At 41.7% G+C, this 26,252-nt stretch overlaps 1 protein-coding gene across 2 annotated transcripts in view; it reads right to left on the minus strand.

Moving 5' to 3' along the window:
* The window catches only part of KIAA0930 (KIAA0930 ortholog), a 1,042,143-nt gene that overhangs the window by 154,458 nt on the left and 861,433 nt on the right, over positions 1 to 26,252 (minus strand). For both annotated transcript variants that reach the window (XM_069628175.1, XM_069628174.1), the window contains exon 8: positions 10,043 to 10,205. In XM_069628175.1, the coding sequence (XP_069484276.1) occupies positions 10,043 to 10,205 (163 nt within the window). The remainder of the gene's footprint in view (positions 1 to 10,042; positions 10,206 to 26,252) is intronic.

The following is a 26,252-nucleotide window of genomic DNA, read 5'->3' on the forward strand; positions in this document are numbered from 1 at the left end:
ACAGGCGTCACGTCAACACTTTGTGCTGATGTGGTCCAGCTATGTCTGTCTCTCAAGAATGACGCCGGATCAGGAGCATCAACAACAGGTCAGGACGGGAAATGAAATGTAAGGCTGAGAGCAACCAGGACGATACGAGGTCCATGAAAATATAAGGTAAGAATACAACCTTATAAAACCCTATTGTGTATTGACAGTTAAATGTCGGAGCAGTATTAATTGATCTGCTCACAAATGGAACAAGTTCATACGATTCATAAAATGAGAAGCTTAAGAAATCACTTGAAAAATTGAATTAGATTAAATTAATCAGTATTACAATTTGAAAATTAATGATAGTAAGGCACAATTTCAAAATCTCATTAGCAAACAAGGGAGAATATGCTACATACACACAACTTCAAATTAACCAAAGATATCATTTAAGACAACAAGGTTAAATTGAGCATCTGGCCTAGAGCCCACATTCAGTACACACTGTCCACAAAAAATGGAAATAGTTGGCCAAGTGAACATGTTCAAAATAGCCTCCAATTGCACCCCTTTATAAACTTTTACTCACTGGGCCCGTGCTGGCACCCCCTGCCTCCCCTTTTTCCTTCTTTCCCTCGTGGGCTGTCAACAACTAGTTTGTATTTGTGTGATTTACCAAAACCAAACACCAATAAAATTAAAAGTAAAAGAAAGTCATGCTGCTGAAAAGCGAAAAAAACGGGACCCACTCTGGAGACAGGTGCCCTCATGGATGATAGATCACAACCTTGAACTTTAATTTTGATGTTTTATACCATGTCTCAGACAGAAAGAATCTGCTTCAGAGTGCAAAAGGGGCAAATCCCAAAGGGAGGTTGTAGGCGATTGCTTGCACGCAAGTAACCGAAGTGCCTGGCACAGACTTTGATGCAAGACCAAAAGAAAATTATCTCCTTAGAGCAGTGGTCTTCAAACTGTGGGGCTGGCGCCCCTAGGAGAGCGTGAAGGATGTCCAGGGGAGGGCGCAAGTCTTTTCCAAAAGGAGTATGGTGACTGCTTTTAATAGACAACATATGCAAATATGGCACCTAGGGGGCTCAACAACAGTATTTATACTCAAGGGGGCCAGAGGTTTGAATACCTCTGCCTTAGAGCAAGAGTTGGGGGAAATAGAATGGTTGTGGAATGTCATGTGGCAGATTGTCAGAACCTTGCACAAGAAAGAAGAATGAGTAATGAGTATCCCTTAACGTTTATGAAACTATGTAGGACTCACTTGAGGATGGGGCCTTAAACATGCTAATTCGCCCAGCTAAAGTTCCCACAACCAAGAAAACCTTTCTTCCATTCCCCAGTTTAAATCTGTTGGTGGCCATCAGGTCAAAAGGTTTAAGAGTCAATACAAACATAAGTTAGTTACTCACCGTAGAGACTTATGTATCACTAATCCATAGTCCCCTTTTCTCCTTACTTATGGGAAATTGTGTCCTCCGGGAGCACGACCACAGAATGATGCTGCGCACCATTATTTAACAGAACAAAACTGGCACTAGGGCGCATTTGTGCCCACACCTTTAGAGCCTCTTCTTTGTGCATGTTCCCAGGATCAATTGCAAGTCTTTGTTTTGCAGAGTCCAGAGGAAATGTTATCATCAAGAGGGTGGTCAATAAGGCCGAATGGAGGAAAGGGGACTATGTACTTGTGCTACGATGAGTAACTTTAACTTACTCCTCGGTCCTGACCACTTTTCTTCATGGTTATGGTAGCTTATAAAGCGCCTTTCAATTGGAAGCATTGCCACTAATTGCACCGATCCTGCGACCAGAGAAATTACCTAAATATCTGTTATCACCATGCAGATTCATCTTCCCATTTTGGTAAACAATTTTTAAGGCGGACACCCTCTCACAAGGAAGCTTTAGCTACAGCTGTCATAAAGGATATCCTCCATATAAGGTGAGAATAGAACACGATAGATATATGTGGAGTAATAGAAGACAGCATTAGGTCCAAACATTTCAGACATTTATGTTTAAATTATCAGGCAGAACTGGACTTCTGAAAGACCTCAGTGTTTATGAATACAGTACACAGCTTGGGCTGTGATAGCCAGACTGACACCAGGTAAATATTAATAAAAAAGATGATAGATATTGATTCATGATGTACATATTAAGAATGGTCTTGCATAAATGATCTCACTAGATAGGTATACTCTTTAATTTCCAAGTTTTGTAGATTAGAGTGCATTTGAGTCACGGAAAATACAGAGAATAGCACCTGAGGAAGGAAAAAGAATTCCTGAAAAGCCTAGAGCACACGAATCATGGATTGCTGATTTAAGAATCTTGATCATTGTCCTGCGTGCGGTCAGTCGGTGACGGAAAGCATCACAATGAAGATACCCGCGCTTGCTTGCCCACAGGTTCCAGAACAAACCGATGCCGGCCCACAAACAAGGGGCAAGACCTTACAACAAAGGCGCCTCTTGAACCCCTGGACGCTTGCCAAACCAGCAGGGAGAAGCGCAAAAGAAAGCCAACAACCCAAGAGTGGAGATATTAATCATGTAGAGAACGAAACATTAAATACTCTGCAAGAGCTTCCAGCGAATAGAACAAACCCATACCCGATCATACAGATACCCTCCCTTTACACCCTAGCAGTTAAAGCAGCTGGCTTATGCGAAGAAAAGGTGAAACGCGAGCAAACCCGAAACAAGTATGCAAACTACTCATGTTACCCTCACAGATTGGGAACCTAGCGTCAGTCTACTGTAAGTCAGAACTCTCTCCACTCAATATTGATGCAGTTGAAATAAACTCGGCCCTGTTCCTATCCCCATTTGAAGTAACTGACCTTGAACTTCTAAACGCAACTAGTCAAACTAGCAAACTATCTGGAGCCAATATTACCATCGACAACGCCCCAGCGACCACTAAGGCCCAGTGTATCGAAGACAGGATCAGTCCCACGATCTCAGATTTGACATATCCCAAAGAAGAGACTTTCGCAAAAATCAAATCAGAGATTAGCATCCGAAACATAAATGACTCAATAAAAAGAGCGAATCAACTGAAGCACAGCAAAGCTCAACCTAAAATAGAATCTAAAAAGCAAAGCTCTTCCCCCGATTCTGTCAAGAAAAGAGAAAGTCTACACAAAACAGAATCGCAGCAGCAACATGTCCATGAAGCATGAGACAAACAGCTGATGGAAAAAGTAAAAGCAGATTATCTTGCTGTCGAAGCCAAACTGACAGGAAGCTTTCAAAATGAAGCAAACAAAAAGAACAAAGACAAAAGGTTCTCTGAGCTGAAAAAAATCGCTCTACAATTCGGAAGCTTGACATCAAGCCACCACCAGTACCCCAATAACAAAATCTCATGATTTGAAAAACTTCGAACCAAAATCAATAGAACACTGCGACACTACGTTAAATTTGTCAACTGTAGCTACCAAACCGCACTACGTAAAAGGGGATAATGAAATTAAACACGGCCAAAACAGATGCAAAACTCACACGAAGATGAAAGTCAAAATAACCGCGAATCAGGAGCTAAACCCAACCTTTCAATAGCAGCAGCGATTCAAATACGTAACAATGTTCTGGCAGCGACAACTTTAGCGTTATGCCCATTCATCAATCTCTACCAGACTCTCCATGAAACTGTGAACAAACAAACGACCATGATGACAAACTTGATCTCGAAAATAACGGCAATCGATGAGTTCACAAAATTTCTGCACTGCAAAATCGCTAATGAGGCAGAACATTCAACACAGTGGCAAGCAATTCAAAAAGAGCAGATTCTAAAAGATCTTCTAAAGACGACCTCATGGCAGCATTACTTGAATCCATAAAATGGATGCACCAAAACGAAATTAGAAAAGATTCCCAAGCTACATGCTACAGCTCTAGCAGAGCTTGTAAAGAGCAACTCCCAATACCAATAGCTGGTGTTGACTCAAATGAAAACGCTGAACCATTCCAAAGACCGTCAGCTGGACTATACCCGACTGTTACGATAGCATCGAAACTCTCTAATAACACTGACAGCAAATACCCAACGGCTGCTCTCAGGGCAAAACAGTGAACACACCAGATATAATTGTCCTAGCAGACAATCAAAACTGCCAAAAACCATCAAGTATTCCCCCACAAGAAATGCCCTCAAAAACACACATGGAAGAGAGCAACGGGCGAAGACAAGACGGCAGTTCAATATCACCGAAACCTAAAACCAATGAGACTGCTATCCTAACGGGCACTGATGAAAAAAGACCTCATCCTCATTTGGAATCTTCTCAGGCTCTGCAAAAACAGGATACTGGAATGTGAAAGGATTAACAAGTGAGACAGTAATCCCAAACAAAAAGCCACCAATGAACGCGCTCAAAACTAATCCAAAGAAGCCTTCGCGTCAAGCAGCCAAATCTTTTATCCGCAACCTTACCACACCTAAGAAGTCAGCGCTGTTTGAACGTGCAAAGCCTGAAGAAAAAGTTCCCGCCTCCCAAAAAGTATCTGCAGCAACAGGACAGATCCCTGCCGGTGTAACCGTAACTAAAAACACCAATAAAAAAACCGCCGGCGATTAGATTCTGAAAGCCAAGCAAGCCTTTCCTCCTCAGCCTTGTCAATCGACCTATGTGATCTTTCAACATACTCAGATGACCAGACTACTGAAATAATAAGCATGTGTGAAAAACACTCTTCAAGGATCAATCCCATCGCCAGACATGAAAAAAGCTAAGCAATCACCACAGCTGCACAAAAGTAAACTTAACTCGAGCTGCAAACTAAATCCCAAATTTACACGTCATCAACAGAAAGTCTCCATTCAACAACCAAATTCGTCTCACAGGTGAAAGCCTTAAAAAAACTGTGAACAAATAAAATTACGACTACAGAATATCCACCCAGACGACGGCGATGTGAACCTAAATCGCAGCAACATCATGAAACTATTCAAATGTATTCCTGCGCTGCGCACAGTAACCTCTGAGGATATATCAATCGTTGAATACGCAACAGAAAGAACCTCGGACCAAGTACTGCTTCATATCAACTCACTGGTTGTAAGGAGAACGCTATTAGATGCACAAGATCTCCTACTATACAGATTCGATCTCTCCATCGAACCACAGGACTACACCAAGGCCGACCAAGCGACTAAAAGAAACCCTGTCAAAGAGACTCGAATGGAGCAAAGAAGAGAACAACTGAGATACCATCTTATCCAAGTCAAGTCAAGAAAAGTCGAACATGCAATCAGAATATCAAGATTCAAGGCGGAAATATCACACAATTACCCGGAACTAGCTAGAGCTGAACGTCATGCCCAGGACCAGACCTTAATTTCTTGGCACACAAGAGGATTCGTACACCTGTTAAACACCTTCCCAGTAAATCTTGATGGAAATTTTGCCATATGTCTACAAGAAACATGGTTGCGAGAACCCTCTACCAAAGATGGGTACACAATCCTACTAAATCCCGCCGGAAAAAACAGGAAAGGAAGACCTTTCTCAGGATTACTGATGATGATAAAACACTCAGCACATTGGCAAGTGAAAGAAACATTCAATCCAAATTTATTTGTGCAAGGAGCGTTACTTGAACAGCAAAATAATTCATCTGCCAGAAAAACTCAGAGGCTGCTCATAAACACCTAATGGAATTCTGCAATGATCTCCCCTGCCAAATTTGTCAAATCTGTAACAACAATAATCGACATTTACCTAACACTTGGAAACAAGCTCCAAATTATGATATGTGGAGACCTAAGTAACATTTGGTTTGAGAGGGACGACCTGACGTCGAAACAAAGGCTTAAAACGTTTTAAAATTTGTCAGTAGAGGCCAAATTATGGCACGCGGCAATGAAGATTCGAAATTGCATACTGCTGAATGGACAGGTTCAAGGAGATCTACCAGCCAATACAACCTGGTATCAAAATCAAATAAAGAAAACATTAGACTACATCTGGATTTCTCATAATCTACTTAAAAAGTCACACAACTAAAGGTGACACAAGCTCTCAATAGTGACCACTACCCATTGAAGCTGACTTGGCAAACGAGCGAGCATTTACTATTGACCAAATACGATAACGAGGTTTGGTCAAACGCAGCTGGAACCAGTCTTCAGATCAACGGTCAGCAGATCTCTCATCTCACTGCCATGCTCGATCAAATCACACTCGGAAAAGATGCAAACTATGTGCCACTGTTGAGTAAATTTATGGTGAAAACGACCTCGAAAGGGATAGCCGGCCATCATCACCAACATAAATTCAGTAATCCGTTATTGAAGGAAAAAAAAACATTTATGCAAGACATCAGAAAAATCAAGAAATCAAACCATCCTAACCAGGACGAGCAACTGCACCTTCGCCGACAACGATATCGAAATTGTGTCAAATTGTTCTCCACCCAAAGAGATCAAGAACGAGCAGAAACAATGTTAGAACTATTTCAAAAACATAACTCGAGAGAAATTTGGACCATTTTGAACGCAGGTAACACCAAAAGCAACCAAGCTCTGATCAACGAAGTAGCTCCCCAGCTTTGGGAATCATACTTCTTTGAATTATTTAACGATGGTGACAATAAAAAGGAAACTAACCATGGAACACCAGCTGAACGATGGAACTGTCATCATGAACGCAATTATGCAGCTAAAGAATTCAAGAGCCCCAGGCCCTGATAACATCTCAAATATGATGCTCAAAAAAGAACCAGAGCGGTGGGCACAGTTTATTGAAATACTATTTAATAAAATAGAAACTACCCAAGAAATACCTTCTTCTTGGCGAACAGCCGTGGTAGTGCCAATTCACAAAAAGGGTCCTAGAGCTGACCCGCAAACTATCGCCCGATAGCTTTGCTAGATACAATTGGAAAATTATTCGCTTCATTCCTACAAAAAAAAACTGTCAGCTTGGGCTAAACAAGAAAACATCGGTGACTGTCGACAAACAGGTTTCACTAAAGGCGTGGGCACTGAAGTAAATCTACTACTACTAAACTTACTAAAACTAGCCTCGCTGAAAGGCCAGAAACCTCTTTTCTTAGCATTTGTGGACATGCGGCAAGCTTTCGACAAAATAAACCGAAACCTCCTATGGCAAAAGCTTACACAATGGAAATCCCCTCCACATATATTGAACCCGATAAGAGCATTATATGAAGAAACATCGGTTCGTATTCTAACTAATCAGAATGGATATTTGACACGCTCAATCCCGACCTCAAAAGGTGTCAAACAAGGATGCCCGCTGGCTGCATTGTTATTCAAATTATTCATCTCCGACTTACCTACCGAGCTAAAAGAAGTAAGGTGCTTCCCACCGAAAATAAATGATCAAGAACTAAACTGTATTTTGTATGCAGACGATATTGTCTTGGCTGACTAGAACAGCAATAGGATTTCAGCGGCTGCTGACTAAATTAAACAGCTATCTCACAAAGAATATGCTCGAGATCAATACAGCCAAAACTAAAATCATAAAAATGAAGAACACGATGGGTCAGAAATCAAACCATTTTAAATGGCATGTGACAAACGAGGAAATCGAAACAACAACGTCGATACGTTACCTCGGAATCATTTACAGCACTTCCATCAGAGAATGGCCATGGTACCAAGACCTGCGAAACAGAATGCTAACATACGCCTTACAAGGACTGAAATTACACAATGAATATGGAAAATTTTCAGTTCGACCACTACTAACATTCTACCTAAATAAAGTACTACCTGCAATCACATTTGGGGCCGAATGCGCGTGGAACGTCGACTTTAAAGTATGGGATGTTCTAGAAGGGTTGTTTTGGCACACAGCCCTACGTTTACCCAGATGTGTTTCGATGACGAGTCTGCGATACGAACTGGGGATAAATTCTTTATACGACTCAACAATCTGAAAAGCTTGCGCACTCCTACGCAAAATAAGAGAACATCCTGGAGAACCAGCTTATAAAATACTCAAAGACACATCTAGCTCAAACTCACAGATTCTAAGGGAGTGGATCCACAAAGTAGACCAAATTATGATGACCGCTGACATCGAAATCGATTCTTTGCAATACCACCCGCAGCTTGTCAAAAAACGTCTTCAATGGTGGGGATGGATCCTGAATAGTGAAAAAAGAGCACTCCTCAAATGTACACTACCGTCAGGATCTGCACTAAATAGACTAAATGTACAGCCAAAATACCTAGTCAAATGTCCATCTCGCCACCATCGAGACCAATTTCTGCATCTGCGGCTAAATGCACTACAAACAAACGAAATGAGATGGATGAGAAAAAACCTGGATCAAAAAGACGACGTATGCAGACATTGCAAAAAAGATACGGAATCACTCTACCATCTGATCATAAATTGCGATGCAATCTCGAGCCAAAGGACTCTACATTTGGACTTTTGCTTTCCAATAAATGGAAATAGTGAAGACTGGTGGTCGCGTGTGACATCAGGTCACAACATGAAAATAACTTGTGCGATAATTGATTTCTTATACACAATTCTGAAAGAACAATAGAAGTTCCAAATGATAACCCTGGAACCCAAGAAGTATGTGTTTAAGTGTTAAAGTTTTCCTAATGATGAAAATAACCACATAGAGATTCTGTGATAAAAGTTAGTACAAACTAAAAGATCACAATAAAAAAATAATAATAATTGTCCTGTTAAATATATTATTGTTGAAAATATAATTGTGTACAATAAACTGTGTTTATAAATAAACTTTACATAAACAATTGAGATTGTTGATATAAAAACTATTGAGTAAAACCATTTATTTAAGGAAAACAGGTGTAACTATAACTAACCAGATGGTCTTAATTGTTGATTGGATCACAATAGAATTTAGTGTGCAGGGAACGGGAGTGTTCCACAAGTCTGGACACCCATTAGTTTCTCTAATTTCTTAGGAGGACACCAGTGTGTTGTTGTCAGTGGTACTACACCTCCCCAATGAACTACTACCTGCAGATGTCTTCAACTTTATTTTATTGGAGAGGTGCAGTACCACTGACAACATACAGATGCCCTCATGAGATTTCTTACGAGGACCTCTGTGAAACCGTATCCAGAAAGGGAAACCTACATGTAGCCTAATAGGGGCAGGAAGGTAGCGCAAATATAGCTCACTGCCCATCGCCACCGCCCCTCCCGGGTCCCGTCTCCAAAAAGAAAGATCACTCTGTGGCCCCAGCTTTGAAGTGACAGACATGTTACAGTACTCGTGATGGGACATAGTTAAATAGGCCACTATTGGATTACATCGGCATAATAGAACAAGAAATAACATTTAGTGAGTTGGACGATTATGCCACAGTGTTTCAGTTGTCATGCCAACCACAAAGTCATCTTTCTGGTACCACTTTCTTCGCCCAGAGCAATGGCTTTCGCTGTGTTTTAGTGGTTGCACCACCTAAATCGTCAAAACCAAAAATGAGGAGCTATTGGACTAGCAAGAGAAAATGGGCATCCAAACTGCATCACAGCCACTCCTATTGAAAGGACGTACAGGTTTAGTTCCCTTAACAGGTAAAGAAGTTGCTAATCTCAGATAGCCTGGTCATAGTAAATCAATCACACAGTAACAAACAATTTCAAATTAAAAAAAAAATGCATACAATGGTTTTCTGAAACCAGGATATTACACTTGTAACATCAAAATAATGCTATTTTCTGTCCTTAGTGTCGAGTTAAGTAGCAGCCCAGCACAGAGTAACCATGCCCGTGCATTAATGGTTGGTGAAACAGTGATGATGAGGAGGTTTCTAGCGCAGTTAACTACCAAAGAAACGGTTAATGACCAATACCCTGGTAACGCAATCTTCAGTTTGGTTTGCAGACATGCTAAGCTCATGTGCACCGGTTTCCTGAGACCTTTAACTATGTTGTAAATTATGGCAGCCCCCAAGTCATTCGGGAACGGAGCATAAGAAAGACTATAACCTGAGCGTCCCAGCATTGTGAACTTTGGCTTCACATGCAGAAAAACCCAACAACTAAACAAAGGTATTTAGTATTCACTGCCCTCACCTCCGTCATCATCATCTCTGAAGAACTCCTCACTGTCATTGGCTGAGTGGGATTTCTTCATTTCAGCTATACGATTCCGAGGCACTTTCCTCTTGAGGGATGGCGAAAAAAAAGATGGACGATTGTTGCGTTCTGGGGTGGGTGGCGTACTGAAGGATGTTACCTGAGAGAGGAAATAAAACACTTGTCACATATCTTTCAATCACTTATTTTTATCCGACACCAGCTCATGCACAAGCAGGTCAAGGGAGGGTGTAGGTACAACAGAAAATCAGAAATACCTCATATTAATCACGTAATTCCTAAAGTAGTAGGTTTCCTACATCTTTTAGGAACTACCCATTCACAAGTATACAGTTGAAACTGTGATGCAGTTTCAAAGAAAAATCAACGTTTCATTTGCTCAGGATGGGCCAACTGTCATCCCATGTGAAATGCAAGTCAGAGCAATTGTACATGCCAAATTATGTTAAGACTGGTGATGCAGTTTACATTTATTTATAGACTGCGAAAAAAGCAGTTCTCATTGGCAAGAGTAAAATGTAATGGCTGAATGAAACCACGTCAAACTTCAGAGGCGGGAAGGCCATGTCACGTACTAAAGCTTTTCAACTTACACATCGAATTTCACACATTTAGGTGAACTGATAAGCTCAGTGGCACGTTGTTGTGTACCGGGTTGATGAAAATAAAGAGTCAATACGTGTGCAAACACATCCAGTTGAACATTAGCAGGAACAACACAGGTGCAAAAGCACACTGAAGGGCGCTGGAAAAAAGAAAGCAGTGTATACTGTGCCTTAACAAGTCTTTAGTTAGGATTCAATGGTCTAGGTCTGAAGTGAGTGACTTTTCATTATATTGAAATCCTGTTGTCTTCAAGAGGCAGAGGAAATGGAATATGCTGCACCCCATACGTCCTTCATAGCCTATGATGGATGAACAGCAAACAGAATCAGGAACCTGTTAGTGTTCGTGTCTGTGGTGGGAACAGGGTGAGTTTAAGGTCGCAGTCCTTTGATTGGGACATGGCTTGACTTTGCTAGCGGTACATATTAACACTGAAAAGTGGCAGCCCCTCTAAACTCTGCAGACCTACAGCCCCGCCACACATGGATTGTATGGCTCAGCACCCTCGTAAAGGGCTGCTTGTTTTGCAGAGGATCACAGGCAGCATTTCCTTTAAAAAGCAATTTGTATTTCACTCGTAATACAATACAATTGTGTATTTTATTAAATACCCCTTTCCTGCATTCACATACATGGATGCACGTTTTGCTTTTCCCAAACTGGGGTCTAGAACACAAGCTCCAGACAAACACAATACATGTGTCCTGGTAGCTGCATTCGTCTTTTTGATCATTATTTTTCAATGCATTCATTTGCTGTCCCCAGTCTCATGCACTCACAATCACCAACAACGATGCCACCAGCATCTGTTGGAGTTAAAGGTGCCCGAATTTAATTGAAAGGAATGGGCATGCGTAACCTAATTAACCATTCAAGATCAATCCCACATTTGAAGAAATGCACAAACTTAAAGTACTCTGAAAAATAAGTACTCCAGAATTGTATGCCTGTAAATATAACGTATGTGTGCAACATTGTTTAGAAGCATGTTGGTTTTAAAAGACAGCTTTGAACGAGATGAGGCAACTGCGCTCAGAAGCTCGTTAAGAATTGGGCAGTTAACCTCAATGGTCATTTGAGATTAGGAATGAGGGCATAGTCAGTGCCTGGAAAGAGCCGGCATTTCAAAATGTAAGCTGTATAGGAGTGTTCTCATTGGCTAGAACAGTGTGCCCAGTAATTCCAGAAAACAGCGGTTACATTATTTATCGTTACGCCTGTGAAGTGCATGGCAGTTTTTCAAATAATGACCAGCAGCAAGTATGAATTAATCAAGAACTAGCTCCAGGATTTAATCAGCCAAATCCCACGAGAACAAGTGATGTTCTCCCATCGTGTATTTATTTATTTATTCATTCATTTATTTATAAAGCGCACAAAGCCCAGAGGCATCTAGGCGCTGTTACAAGCTTAAAGATGTGGTTACATTTCTTTGGAACATAGCATCATGGTTACTCAAAAACATTTTTACATATTATGCGAACCAGATTTATATATATACAATTAATATACACAAGTTTCACAGGTGTTGGACCAGGGTCAAGCAGCTATTTTGGGATGTCTGATCTTTAGAGTAGAGTTTCTTTTAACTGTTTTCTAAACGACCAGAAAAAGGTGTCGGTTCTAAGATGCGTAGGAAGGGCATTCCAAAATTTGGGCGCTATGTTCGGGAAACTAGCTCCTCGTGCTTTCTGTCTTTTGTATTTAGGGATGGTTAGGAGGTTGGTGTCTGTGGAGGGAGTAGGTCTATTGGATTGGACTTTGTGGATGAGGTTGCAGAGGTACTAGGGTGCTTTATTTGTAATACATTTATAGGAGAGCGTCAAGATTTTGAAGTTAATTCTATCCTAGCCAGTGTATCTTCCTTCTGAAGGAAGAGATGTGTTCATGCCTAGGAATGTTTAGGGCGGCTCTGATAGCACTGTTCTGGACAACCTGTAATTTTTTAATGTTTCTTTAACTAGTTCCTGCAAATAGTGAGTTGCAGTCATCTATCCTGGATAATATCAAGGCTCTGGGCAGGGTGATAGTGTTGTCAGCAGAGAGGAACGGTCTGCTAGATCTCATCAGTTTGCCAGTGTAAGCTGCAGAAGAGACAACAGCATTGACCTGTCTATTGAGGGTAAGTGAGGAATCGACGTATACCCCTATAGTTTTAATATCATTGGCGACTGGGATGGTGTTTCCATCGATAGTAAAAGATTTGTATGCCAGGGGGAGTTTGCTGAGTTTAGTTTTGTAACGATGAGAATTAACTCAGTTTTGTCGTCGTTTAGGCATAGTTCATTGAGTGCCATCCACACCAGGATGGCCAGATATATTTTGTTTAGGTTCTTGGAGTCTGTATCATGATATCCAGTGATTGGCATGAGTATTTGCGTATCATCCGCATAGTTAGTGTATGTGATACCCATATTGTCCAGTTTATCGAACAGTAGCTTGGTGAATGCATTGTAGAGATTGGGTGACAAGAAACTTGCAGTACTCCACAGGTCACTGAGATTGGTGGGGTTGCTGAGTTGTCAGAGAAGACTCTCATAGTTCGATTAGTAAGGAACAATTTAATCCATGCGATGGAGTCTGTTGAGAACTGGGAGGAGGTGCTGGCAAAGGATGTCATGATTGAACAAATCAAAGGCTGCAGAGAGGTCTAAAAGAAGGAGGATGCATAGTTCCCCTTTGTCTTTGTACTGATCCATTTGTGATTTCAGATCTAGTAGGGCGGTCTCTGTGCCGTGACCTGCCCTAAAGTCAGATTGTCTTAGGCCCAGGAGAATATTGTCTTGCAGATGTTTTTGGATCGGCAAATAGGCTGCAAGATCGAGTATTTTTAATAAAAATGATACATTAGTGATAGCACGGAAATTTGTAGGGATGTTATAGGATCAAGTGTTGGTTTCTTAAGAAGGTGTAGAACCCAGGCTGTTTTAGGTTGCTAGGTACTGTATTGGTGGCAAATTAACTGTTAATGAGATTGATGATGAATGGTGCACATTCTGATGCACATTCTTTTATCAGAGTTACCGGGCAGATATCACCTTTGCACCTAGCTGATATTAATTGTGTCTGAGATGGAAAGTGGTGCAAATGAACATTTTGTAGTCTCCTCGAGAAGATATCAGGTTGGCGGGGAGAAGGAGAGATAGACTTTAGCTTTTTCAGCTCTATTTTTCATTGTAGTAAGGAGATTTTAACTGCTAAGGCATTTTGGATGTCGGAACACCATTGCTCATCCTTGACAGTATGGTCTGGGGTACGTGCTGGAGATTCTAGTTCACAGAGGATTGTGAATAGTTCTCTAGTATTGGACTGAGCATTGGTTATTCTCTGGTTATATACTTCACTTTTGATTGCCATTGATTTCCCAGATGAGGATTATCCATCGCAAGCTCTATGGTTTTTCTCTCATCCCTGTCATCAAGTTCTACCTACTTAAGGTAGAATCAATCATCTTATATGGGCTAGACTTATGTATACTACCGATTGACCATATATTAAATTCTCTCCAGGGGAAAATATGGAAAAAAGTATTACACCTGCCAAACTGCATGCCGAATTCTATAATTATTCATGAACTAGGATTGTCATCTCTGGCATCAAAATTGTTATGGCGCAGATTGGCAAATTTTGCAAAAATTTTACAGCCAATGGAAAATACTCTATATGAGGATCTTGCAATAATGGTGAAGAAAGGAAAACCTAACTCCTTGCATATGGTACATAAAGAGTTACAACATGCATTGGTTATGATTGCACAGAGTACATCTGAGTTGGTCACCCTACCACAAATTATAAAAAAGAAATTATACATTTATGATTGGGCAAATACAGCCAATTTGATTGGCCAATATAAAGGCTATAAAGAGTACTCGAAATTTCGGCATAAGCAGAGACCAATACTCCTCTATATCAGGCAGGTTCCAAATAACCTGGTGAGAACAATGTATATGCGATTTAGATTTAACTTGTTAACCACGAAAGACCGGATGAAATTCGGGAAAATCAATAATAATGAATTGTTTGACATGAATTGTCGATTTTGTCTAACCGGCGCAAATGAAACCCTGAAACATCTAGTACTATATTGTGCGTTTTATGGAATGGACAGACAGAGGTTTCTGGGAAAGTATGTATCTAGTATGAATGGTGTTACCTTAGAAAGTCTCTGGGTTCAATGTATGTGGGGTGTTAGGATATCCCTGGTAATTGCATTGGTTCAGTTTTTGAAAATTATTGATAAAAAACTTGATCTAACAAAAGAATAGCTGAAATTAATTCATATTTTGCTTGGATATGGATGCCTAAGTAACTAATTAATTCAATACACAAAATGTAGAGTTTTCTTTTATCGCAAGGATAAGCATAAGCTCGGAAGAGTTTGATTATAGATGCATAAATGTGGATGAGTATGACATTTTAATTCTTTTAAAAGGGAACAAAAAAGAGGAGAAAAAAAAGGGAATATTGTTGTTTTAAGTATTGTTTTTGTTAAAATGAAAGAATATCTCTGTAAAGCTTTGTAATAACCTGAAAGGCTTGGATTGATTTGTATGTTGTAAAGATGTCTTATCAAACACAATACATTTTAAGAAAAAAAAAATACTTCACTTTTGGCTATAATAATTTCTTTTTTATTTTTTGTAGTAGTCAGCGGCTGCCTGAAAAAGACTTGTTTGCTGTAGTTGGATATTTGCTCCAGTTACTTTCGGCCGATCTTTTAGAAGCACGCATTGTTCTGAGTTCAGGGGTGAACCAAGAGTTGATGTGTGCAGCTGGGCGTTTAGCTTTCTTACGCTTTAGTGAAGCAACTATTTCTATAGCCTCTTGCATGATTTCATTATATTGACATACCAGAGTTGATGGGTCATTGACTAGGTGTGTTGAGTCTAAAAATGGCATTAAGATAGGTAACATGTTGTCTTTATTCATGTTTTTGAGGCTTCTAGACAGAGCCGAAAGTGCAAGGGTGTGGGAGTTATGTTTTTTCATGAATATGGTGGAGTTAAAGATGATGGTGTTGTGGTCTGACCAAGGTGTATTAGTATGTTAGTGGTACAGTTAATGTCCGCTAAACAGTCCAGGGTACGTCCTTTTTCATGAGTGGGGGCAAGAATCCTTTGAGTGAAGCAGAGGGCTTCCATGGATTTGGCAAGGAGGTCTGTCTGGATGTCTGAAGGGTCATTCCGGCGGCAGTTAAAGTCACCCAAGATGATTGCATTGGAATAAGATTTCATGTGTGATTGGAGCGTGGTAATGTCGTCTTCGAATGTGGAGATGGCTCTAGGAGGCCTGTAAATGATGTGGAGTGTAAACGTACAGGAAGGTGTCAGTGACATTTTTAAAGTGATGAATTCCCCAGTACAAAAGGGGAGATCGGTGGATGTCCTTATATTCAAGGTGTCTTTGGCTAATATGGCAACACCACCTACACTTGAGGTGTCTCTGTCCTTTCTGAAGATAGTATACCTCTGTGGGATAGCTAATGAGAGCTGAGGTCCTGAAGCTGGATGTAGCCAGGTTTCAGTAACTGCTAAGAAGTCGAGGTCATTGGATGTGATAAGGTCGGCAATGTCCTAGTGCGTGTGCAGTGATTGATCTGGCATTGATGAGTGTCCCTTTGAGTACAGTTGCATTCATACTGGCGGGTGTTTTGCTCAGGGCAGCTTCGTGGGGCTTGGGGACATTGGGTGAGAGTAGGCGTGATGAGGTGAGATTGGTAGTGATATGTGTTTTATTTGGCTGTGGGAGCGAGCGTGAAGAGAGTCTGTGGGTTCTCATTGATCTCTTGATCGGGCATGAGGGCAAGAAAGCGGTGGTAGTTGAGGAATCTGTGGGCAAGTGTTTTGAGAATATGAAGTCGAAGCAATGTAGTCGAATCTTTGGCTAGTTCTTACTGAGAGACGGTTAAGTCTAGTGGCTTTGTCTGGGACAGTGCACTTAGTGAGAAGTCCTTGATATGGGACTGAAGTCTCATTGAGGCATTGCTATCTAAGCCTGAGTTGGTGGGATATAGGGCGATGGGGAAAGATGCAACTTTATTGAGAAAAGGGGTTGGACAAGGAATCGGATGGTAGCGAAAGCAATGTAGGCGGCATGAAGGTGGCTGTCATGCCACTTTAATGGACGCTGTATAGAGGCAGGTTTAGTCACGTCAGGGGAGGTGCACAGAGCCTAATACTAAGATAGCCTAGTGATAGGTAACGTATTGCAGAGTGGTGGCTGAATGCAAATGGGGCGGTGTGCGGCACAAGTTGGTAGTAGAGCAATAGGCAGCACAGTTAATGGCGTAACACGGGGTAGCCGGAATGGTAGCAAAACAATAGGCAGCACAATTGATAAGAAGTACTCAGTGGCACGATTGAAAAATAGGAACTAGGCAATACAGTTGGAATCAGAGCCGTGAGCGGCACAAATGCAAGCAAAATACTCTGCAGTACAGTTGGTAATAGGCAATGGCCAGGCAGAGTCGTGGGCGGCACAAATGCAAACAAAATGCTTGGCAATACAGTTGGAAATGAGGTAACGGGGACACAGTTAATAAGTTAGTGTGTGGGCAGATACAATGCAGTGGTAAAGATAGGAGTTACGAACGTTTGGTGGGTGGCTGCACATTTTAGGCCGAAGCAGCATAGTAAGATCAGCAATAGTAGTCAGCACGCAATTGTAAAGAGGGCACAGATGACAATTAGACAGATGGTGGTGTGTAGGCAAACATAGCAGACATCAATTGAGATAGTGGGGGTAATCAATCACAATACGGCAGGGGAGCAGAGGGGTCTCGGGTGCCTGTGCTCCGGTACGAGGTTAGATGGTTTAACAATCATAACAGTCAGGTGCAGTGAACAGGGTTACTGAATACTGTAGTACCGCAGCGGGCTATATGCTGGTATGGTGTACCGCTAGGCATGGGCCGTGCTGAGAGCCAGTAGGCACGGGCGTCGGACAGTAGTGCTGGAGGTAGTGGTGCCGTGTGGGCTATGCTAATTAGGATCAGGGCGAAATGCCGGAAATGCAGCACAGAGCGCATCACAAACGAATAAGTAGTGTGTGTGGAGGTGGTGGAGCAGCATGCAGAAAGCTGCTATCGGGATCACAAGGCAGAGTGTGAAAACCTGTAGTACGGTGGCGAATGGGGAGATATACTTCGGTGAGCAATAGCAAGAGTATGGGGTGCATTGGCAGGGAGGCTGAGTAATGGGGGGGAAGCCTTGCATGTGATCACTGCTAAAATAGGAGGAGTGATACATGCATACACAGATCGATTATGGTAAGACAGACTTACCGCGTGCTGACCGTAGTAGCACTTGGGAGTATGGTCATGTCCATGTGTTCAATCGCTGGTAAAGCATTAAGTTCGGAAGGTGAGCAGGAATGTTGTCTAGCCCTCCCTGCTTCAAGAGGCTGGGGACAGGGCCATTTTAGTCTGGCCTTCTGAGAGCAGGGCCGGCTTCCGCCTCCGGCTCGGGTACTACGTGAAAATAGCTAACAGCAGCCAATCAGCTGATTGGCTTGGGTCTGTCGGCCATCTTGGCTGTTACTATGGTAACGGACAACAGGAACCAAAGAAAGGGTCACGGCCACGTGTTTCTTCGTTTTCTTTCCGCAGATTGTGCAGGATTGCTGGTCTGAAATCGGATGCAATGAATATCAGTATGCTACAGCGGCAGCATGGTGAAGAAGCCGTAGCAGCGGCCAAGGCTCCACTCTCCTCTGGGTTCTCAGGCAGAGTACTGTGATGGATGGGAGGGCTCCTGCCCGCTCCCTCGATGCTCCAAGCGCCTGTGATACCTGTGTACTGTGATCTTTAGCAATGTGCTCTGAACAGGAAGCGCTAGACTAAGGGAGGCTGTTGGTTTGGTGGCTCCAGTGTAGTTGCTCTAAGACACTTGCACATAAACAAAAACTATGATTCTGTGGCAAAACGTAGATGATCATATTTTATTTAACAAAACAGATTGCATCCTTCCAAATGTCTTTGATATTTTTAGGTGCACCACATGCTTTATGCAGTCTAAAATAATGAGCCAGTACTTCCAAACACATATGTGATTAAATTGGGGAGTAATGATGGTGCAGGGGCAACGCGTTTGTCTTGGAAGCAAGATAACATAGTGCAGCACAGGCTCGAATCCTGATCCTGCGCTTAGAAACCACTCGCTGGTAGTACGCGCATTATAAATGAACAATAAATAAATAAAATTAAATAAGATCTTAGACAGCAACTTTTCAGTCAAGACCCATATTGAGAAGAAAATCCAGAAGCCGGATGCCAGCTCTCTTCTTTGGAAAATCAAGCCTTCACGCTTGCCACAGAGTTCGCAACGGTTGCCATGACTCTAGCCATTTCACATTTGGATTTGAATGGTGCTCTACAGTCTTCTACCTGGAACTTCAACCTCCTCCTGGGCCCAGCACACCCCAACCAAGCACCTCACGCTACAGAAGAAATACGTCCACATAACCACAACATTTCAGAGAGCTACACAGGTAATCCCTTCAAGACCGTATCCCCTTCAGAACTGCCTGTATCACACACAAGGCAATGACTAAGTTCCATCCTACCAACTGGAAAGCCCCCGCAGCACCAGAAGCCACATCAGCAGACTCAAACCTGATCTATGCAAGACAGAAAGGAACACGGAAAATACCTTTTCTTGCTACACTCCCGGACTCAGGAGTAGCATGCCGAAGCACATCCAATTGGCTCCATCTCTTCTGCACTCCATGAAGGAAATGAAGTCCTTAGTGTTCAAGGGAAAAGAGGTTGCCCTTTCACACTTTGAGAGCACTTCTTCCCCCAGTTTACCCTCTCGTCCTCGGTTTGTATTCACCCCTTTTTTGTACAGTGATCAAGTGCTTGCTAGCTGGGACATTGATATATAAATCACTGTGCTTCCCTAATTTTGGCAATACAATGTCAATGGGCTCCTGCCCCATTTAAGACTAAGTCAATGTTTTTAATCTGAACTTAAAATATGTGGACAGACATTTTTTTTTGTTGCATTAAAGTTAGTAACACCAAATAGTCTGTCTTTTAGAAATTTAACGGCCTACGGTTTTTATTGAAATAATGTTACCTGGATTTAATTTTGCCCCTCCTCTCACCATCATTCAGCTACCCCATAACGCCCACAGCCTCTAAAATATACTTTTGCAATTGTCTTGAGAAATGACATTATTTTTAAAACTTTGCTGGGGAAGGTGAACTTATGATTCCAGTTCAAACCTACTATACCTTAAAACGACCCGATTTAATATCCACTAAAACGCAGTTCGTAGAGAAACTCAAAAGTACTTTTTACATGCCAAACTACGCATGTGCAAAGTGAAGTTAACAATTGTAATGTAAATCTTCTATTACACGATTTAACTGGTTACGTTTGCATTATTTCAGTTTAAATGCTAATGTTACGCCCTCCAACCCAGAGATAAACAATGTTACCTAGCCAATAATTCTAGTCAAATGTATTGTGCATCTTTGAAAAAGTTGTGCCGTTTATCTTGACATTATTCGGGGGACATATTAACACTGCAGCTCAGAGTATTCGGCACAACATGTGGATAATAACATGTAGTGCTTCTGGTAGCTTAATTATCGTTTTAATTTTACAATACGAACTACGACTGAGTTGAACTTGCAGTATAATGGCAAGCAGTATACATATGGTAATATCGATAGCAATGAATCGTGTAGGCGGCTATTTAACAGAAAACAACACGCTGCAGAGAAAAGAACACTCTTCAGTAATTGTTAGGATTACCTATCTTTATTTAGATTCTCAGTATTAGGCTACTGATGTGGAAGTGCGTAGCTGTGCTTTCATCTGTGCTGATGAGGCATGCAGAGAGGCGGGACTATCTCCAAGGGAGCTGTAACTCCTTTGAATCAGCTGTCAAACACTCAATACCTAATGCACGTTACCAATTCGAAATGCTGGATTTTTGTTTGGCTCAAGTACATTTAAATTAGGAAAACACACATATAATATGTAAAGCTCAGTCAATGGTTTTGAATTGAGGGTCAGATGGTTGGTTGCTGGTTTTTAAGTGGTACACCTTTCTAAGATGCAGTAAGCAGGATGTGCCTAGAAGGGCCTCAGATTCGCACACATCTGCTTTGAGAAACATGCAATGAGAGCCTTGCTACACTAGGTGGCAGGTTCGAGGGGCTGGTTACCCTGGAAAACAACATGTAGGTCGATGAGATGCTAAATGTCAGCACTGGCAGAGCAAGTAGCTTTCGGCTTCCAAGTTGAGTTGCTGACAGAATCCAGTCCAGATATGCTGCAGCTGCACCCAGAGGGCCTTGCATGCTATCATCTCAAATAATTGACAAACAAAACCCCCCTGAAATTGATGTAAATGTCATGAGAACGACTGTGCCCGCCCCCCTATAGTCAAATCAGTCTTTGTGGGTGCAGTGGGGGAGGGGCGTAGGTCTTCACAGGTCAGAGGGGCTGACAGAGACCCTGTGAGAGTATGAGTCCCCAGCCAGTGTGCTGAGGTAGCTATACATACATCATTCTTTCTCTTTTTTCGTAAATCAAAGTTTCACAAAAGTGATTCACAACACGTTTATCTGATTTATGAAACTAATAAAACAAAAACCAATTAATCACAAAATAATAAAAGCATTTAAAAAGGAAAGAGCATTTTTATCACAGAGCATTAAAAAGTACCCAGCGCCTGATCAATGCTAAATTGGTTAATATAGAGAAAATCTTAGTAGACAGTACAGGACGAAATATCTAGTTATTCTAAAAACATAACACAAACATTCAAAAGAGATCAAATTCTTCAAGGAATAAACTACATCATCACTTGTTTAAATGCAAGTGTGCCTAATACGGAGGCCGTGCACGAACAAGATAGCAATGCCCACTCCGTGCAGACAGAGTCCAGCTTTAATAAATAAATTGCCGGTTGGCATTGCCGAATGCTCGTCTTATTTAAAACGATCTTTAAAGGGCTCTTGTCTAGCCAGACAAGAGAATAAGAAAGGGAAGAGATCCTCGATTGGTGCTTCGCAGAGTGGGCAACCACGGTTTTCCAATTCTAGCTCTAGATGTGAGCAACATGTCTTTCAAGAAGTCACTAAAAAATTCCGGAAGATAATTTGGTGAAAGAATGATGTAACTTCTGTTGGATGATTTAACTACTTCCTGGGATTCTCTCTCGGATTGCAGGAATAATATAAGATGATCTTTAAGATTGTTAAGGCCCATCTTCCTGATTGGAGCCGAATCAGTGAAATAAGTGTGCATTAGTCTTTAGAAATATGCATTTGCGTGGCTAAACCAGAGCATTTCTTTATGCTGCGGATGCAACAATAAAGAAGCGTTAATAAAGTGTGTTAAATTCGCCTTCCCGTAGTTCCAAATACCAAGCCAATTCAGCGCCAGTTCTTAAGTCAATTCATTAGCAAGGAAACCAAGATTTATTTCTAAATGCATAGCAAAATTAGGAGCAGAAGCTGGAACCCCTAGAATTCACTTAAGGAAGTTATTCTCAATTACTTGCAGAAAGTCTAAATCTGAAATGCCCCATAAGAACAGTTCATATCTAGCAATAGTCTCCTGTAAAAGTCCCAAATAATCGGCACTGGTTGAGCTCTGCAGGATTTAATAAAACAATAGATGCCCCCCATTGATTGCTGCATCCTAGCGCCTCGATTTGTGATATGTGCTTACCAACATAAACCCAGAGTTAAAACAGACACCTAGATAGTTCAATTCATGTAGCCACTAATTTATTTTAATCATTTGCATTATTTGAAGGATATTTAATGTTCTATTTTTTTGTAGGGCAGCAAATCACTAGGGCTGCCCAAATTAACTTTTACATCTAAAAAATTCATAAAAGTAGTGCGTGCAGTAATGAGTTTGTTGCAGATCATGAGGCATCCAAGCCATGAGGACAATGTCGTCTGTGTACAATAATGCAGGAATGTGACGATTATTTTTGGGGCATCAGTATCTAAAGAAAATAAAAAGTCAAAGAGGCCACTGATCTACAATGAAAAAAGAAGAGGGGCCGGAACGCAACCCTAGCGAACCCCCCGAAGTAGTCAGGAGTCAACTGTGCATTGACCCTTTGGGTCACTCTTAACAGAGGTGCATGTTTCCCTGGTGAATCCGAACCAATGTATCTAGAAATGTGCTGGGCAATTCATGGATCTCAGGATGCACCAAAGTTTGTCTACATTCATTTTGTCAAATGCAGTGTTGAGATCCATGAATGCCAGGTATATGGGTTACTTTTTGACGCATACTAATTGAGCAATTATTAATATGACGAGTATATGCAGTGGCCCCTGATTGTGAAATAGGGTTCCCTGAAACATTACATCCGATTCAGGCTATCCAGCACTTCAACCATTTGATCCACACACTAACATTGAGAAATAGCAAACTTTAACTCCATTAAGGATAAGACAGAGTATCCATATAATTGTCAAGAAGTACATGTGTGTTATGTAGCATGGAAAAATGTGATACCAATTGATCAGATTACGCTATTTCAAAGTAAATTAATAAAACATACATCTTTCGATTATATATATGAAGATAAGTATTCTTAACACAAGAGACTTCATGAATTTGATTTTTTTTATTTATTTTCAATTCAGGATGTCAATGCATTGAATGTTTCTTAAATCGCAATAGCCTTGACAAAGCCAAAGTAAAGGCAAAAAACAGGCACATGCACAAGTGTAGGCACCAATCTGGCACTAGTCAATTGCATGAACAAAAACATACTTTTTCTACATAGAGCACTGTACTTACTTGCCGACAATTGTTTGTAAAACATATATAACTTGTTTAAGCAGGTTACTGTCTAAGTAGAGATGCCACCAGAGTTATTTCTAGCATGAGCAATTATTAAGTACATGTTTTAAAGACTTCTCATTAGTACCCAATTCCTGTCTAAAACCCAACTGAATATCAGTCAAGATATTTTTTTCCATCCCACGATTCTAACTTTAAAGACTCGTCCGAATATTTTGAAATGTGAATCTTGGCGGGAAACTCATCTATTTGTGACAGGGTTGTGCCTCTTACCCTTTTTAAAGATTGGACAAATTATAGCTTTTCTCTTTGAGTCAGGAAAGATCATATCTTCAATCATGGCATTAAAGCCTCTAAATAGAAAACGCGTCCAAGTAGATATGACATGTTGGAATAGATGGACTGGGATAATGTCCGGACCTCACAACCGCTGAGTACATGCCTCAGACACCTCGTCAACAGATGTGTAATCTTCTATATATTTATTTATTTATTGCACATATAGTTAGAAGAATAAGTTACTTACCAACTGTAACGTTCTTTCGACTGGATGTTCCTCCCATGTATTCCTCATCTTAGATATCTTTGTCTCCCAGCTTTGCTGCTTCGGAATTATTATTTCACCAGAGGGCACTGTGCTGGAAGCGCGGAGTCGTATTCCCTCGAGTGCCGCCATCGAGTGTCGACGTCATCCACAGTATAAAGGGCTCGAGCTGCGCCCGTTAGCTCAGTTCTGTTTTTACGGTGTTAATGGTCGCATCAGTTGATCAGGCTTTCAAAGACGCTCTTAAGGAACTTCAAGGGCAACTGGTGTAAACTGTACAGATGGGTAGTTTGGGAGGGTCGATGAGGATTACATGGGAGGAACATCCAGTCGAAAGAATGTTACAGTTGGTAAGTAACTTGTTCTTCGAATTGATTGTGTCCTCCCACATATTCCTCATCTTAGATAGGCTCCCAAAGCAGTAAGAATTTGGAGGAGGGAGTACCAGAGATTTCAATCATGGACTGAATGAAGGATGGCTTTTGCAAAGAGGCCTCCTTGATAAAATGTAGAGTCCAAGCAGTAATGTTTTACGAAAGTGTGCATTGACAACCAGGTGGCCGCCACACAAATATCCTGCACCAGAACAGCCCTCTGAAGAGCCGTGGAAGTTGCCATGCCACTGGTTGAATAAGCCCCTGCCAATCTGGAGGCTCCTTCCCAGCTAATTTGTAACACTCTGAAATTGCCAGATTTATGCATCTGGATAGAGTATGTTTAGACACTCCAAGGCCCATTTTGTGTCCAGTATATCCAACAAACAGTTGGTCACTTTGTTGGAAATTCGCTAGTCTAGAAATATAGAAACAGAGCCCTTTTTGGGTCCAGTCTGTGCAATCTCTCCTCATCTTTACTTGCGTGTGGAGGAGGGTAAAAAGAGGGTAAGGTAATTTTCTGTGACAGGTGGAAATCAGAGACTATTTTAGGTAAGAAGGATGGTTTGACCTTTAGAATGACCTTGTCCTTATGGAAAATGGCATGAGGAGGCTTACAAGAGAGCGCCTGCAACTCACTCACCCTGCAGGCTGATGTTATAGCCACTAGCAAAATGGTTTTCAAAATGAGGAGCCTTAACAGGCAAGAATGTAAAGGCTCAAAGGGGGCACACATGATACATTTTAAAACTAAATTTAAATCCCAGATGGGTACCTGAGAAGGTGTTGGAGGGTATGCATTTGTTAGTTCTTTTAGAAACTGGGTAACTAAAGGCATTTTAAAATAAGAAACCTCTTCAGAAGAGCTCTTGAAAATAGATAGCGCTGCCAAGTATCATTTAATAGTGCCAACTTGGAGTCCCAAATTGGGCAAGTGTAATTGAAAAGAAAGTATGATAGGGTTATTACATAAAAAAGGGTCCACATTCTTGTCCTTGCACCAGTTACTAAACTTCTTCCAACGACATCGGTACAAAGGATTTCGTTGCTGGACTTCTACCCGAAAGCAGAATCTCCATGACGTCATCCGGGAGGTCCCAATCGTTATACCTCAGCCTCTCAAAAGCCATGCATAAAGGCTGAGAGTTTTGAACTCTGGATGGAGAACCTGACCTTGCCTTTGCGAGAGGATATCCTCTCTTAGCGGAAGACGAATTGGAGGGCAGATGGACATGTCCCAAAGGTCCGGGTACCACGTTCTCCTGGCCCAATCCGGGGCAATTAGGATCATGGTTTTCCTGAACTTTCTCAACCTCCTGATTACATGAGGAATGACGGGGACTGGAGGAAACAAGCACAGGAGTTGAAACTCCAAGTCCACTATGAACGCGTCTCCTAGAGCTCCTCTTGGGGGAAATTCCCTTGAGCAGAACAGATCCCACTTCCTGTTGACACTGGTCGCGAACAGATCCACTTGAGGGGTTCCCCAAAGGGCGAAGATCTCCTGAAGGACTTCCTGAGCTAGTTCCCACTCGTGGGAGACTGTTCTCTGCCTGCTCAGAGCATCCGCCGCCATGTTCTCTCCAGCTAGGTTCACTGCCGATAGTGACTCCTCCTTGTATCGCCCAGAACCAGAGCCGCATTGCTTCTCTGCACAGTGGAAGCAACCCTACTCCTCCTTTCTTGTTGAGGTAGTACATGGCCGCTGTGTTGTCTGTCATTATCAGGACATTCTTTCCCCGTATCGAGGGCAGAAAGGCCTTCAGTGCTAGTATGAGTGCCCTCAGCTCTAACAGGTTGATGTGTAGTTTGGACTCCGATGGAGAACAACGACCGCTTATTGTCAGACCGTTGGTATGGGCTCCCCACCCTGT

This window comes from Ambystoma mexicanum, chromosome 12 (genome assembly GCF_040938575.1).
Source record: "Ambystoma mexicanum isolate Mex_15411 chromosome 12, UKY_AmexF1_1, whole genome shotgun sequence".
NCBI classification, from domain to species: domain Eukaryota; kingdom Metazoa; phylum Chordata; class Amphibia; order Caudata; family Ambystomatidae; genus Ambystoma; species Ambystoma mexicanum.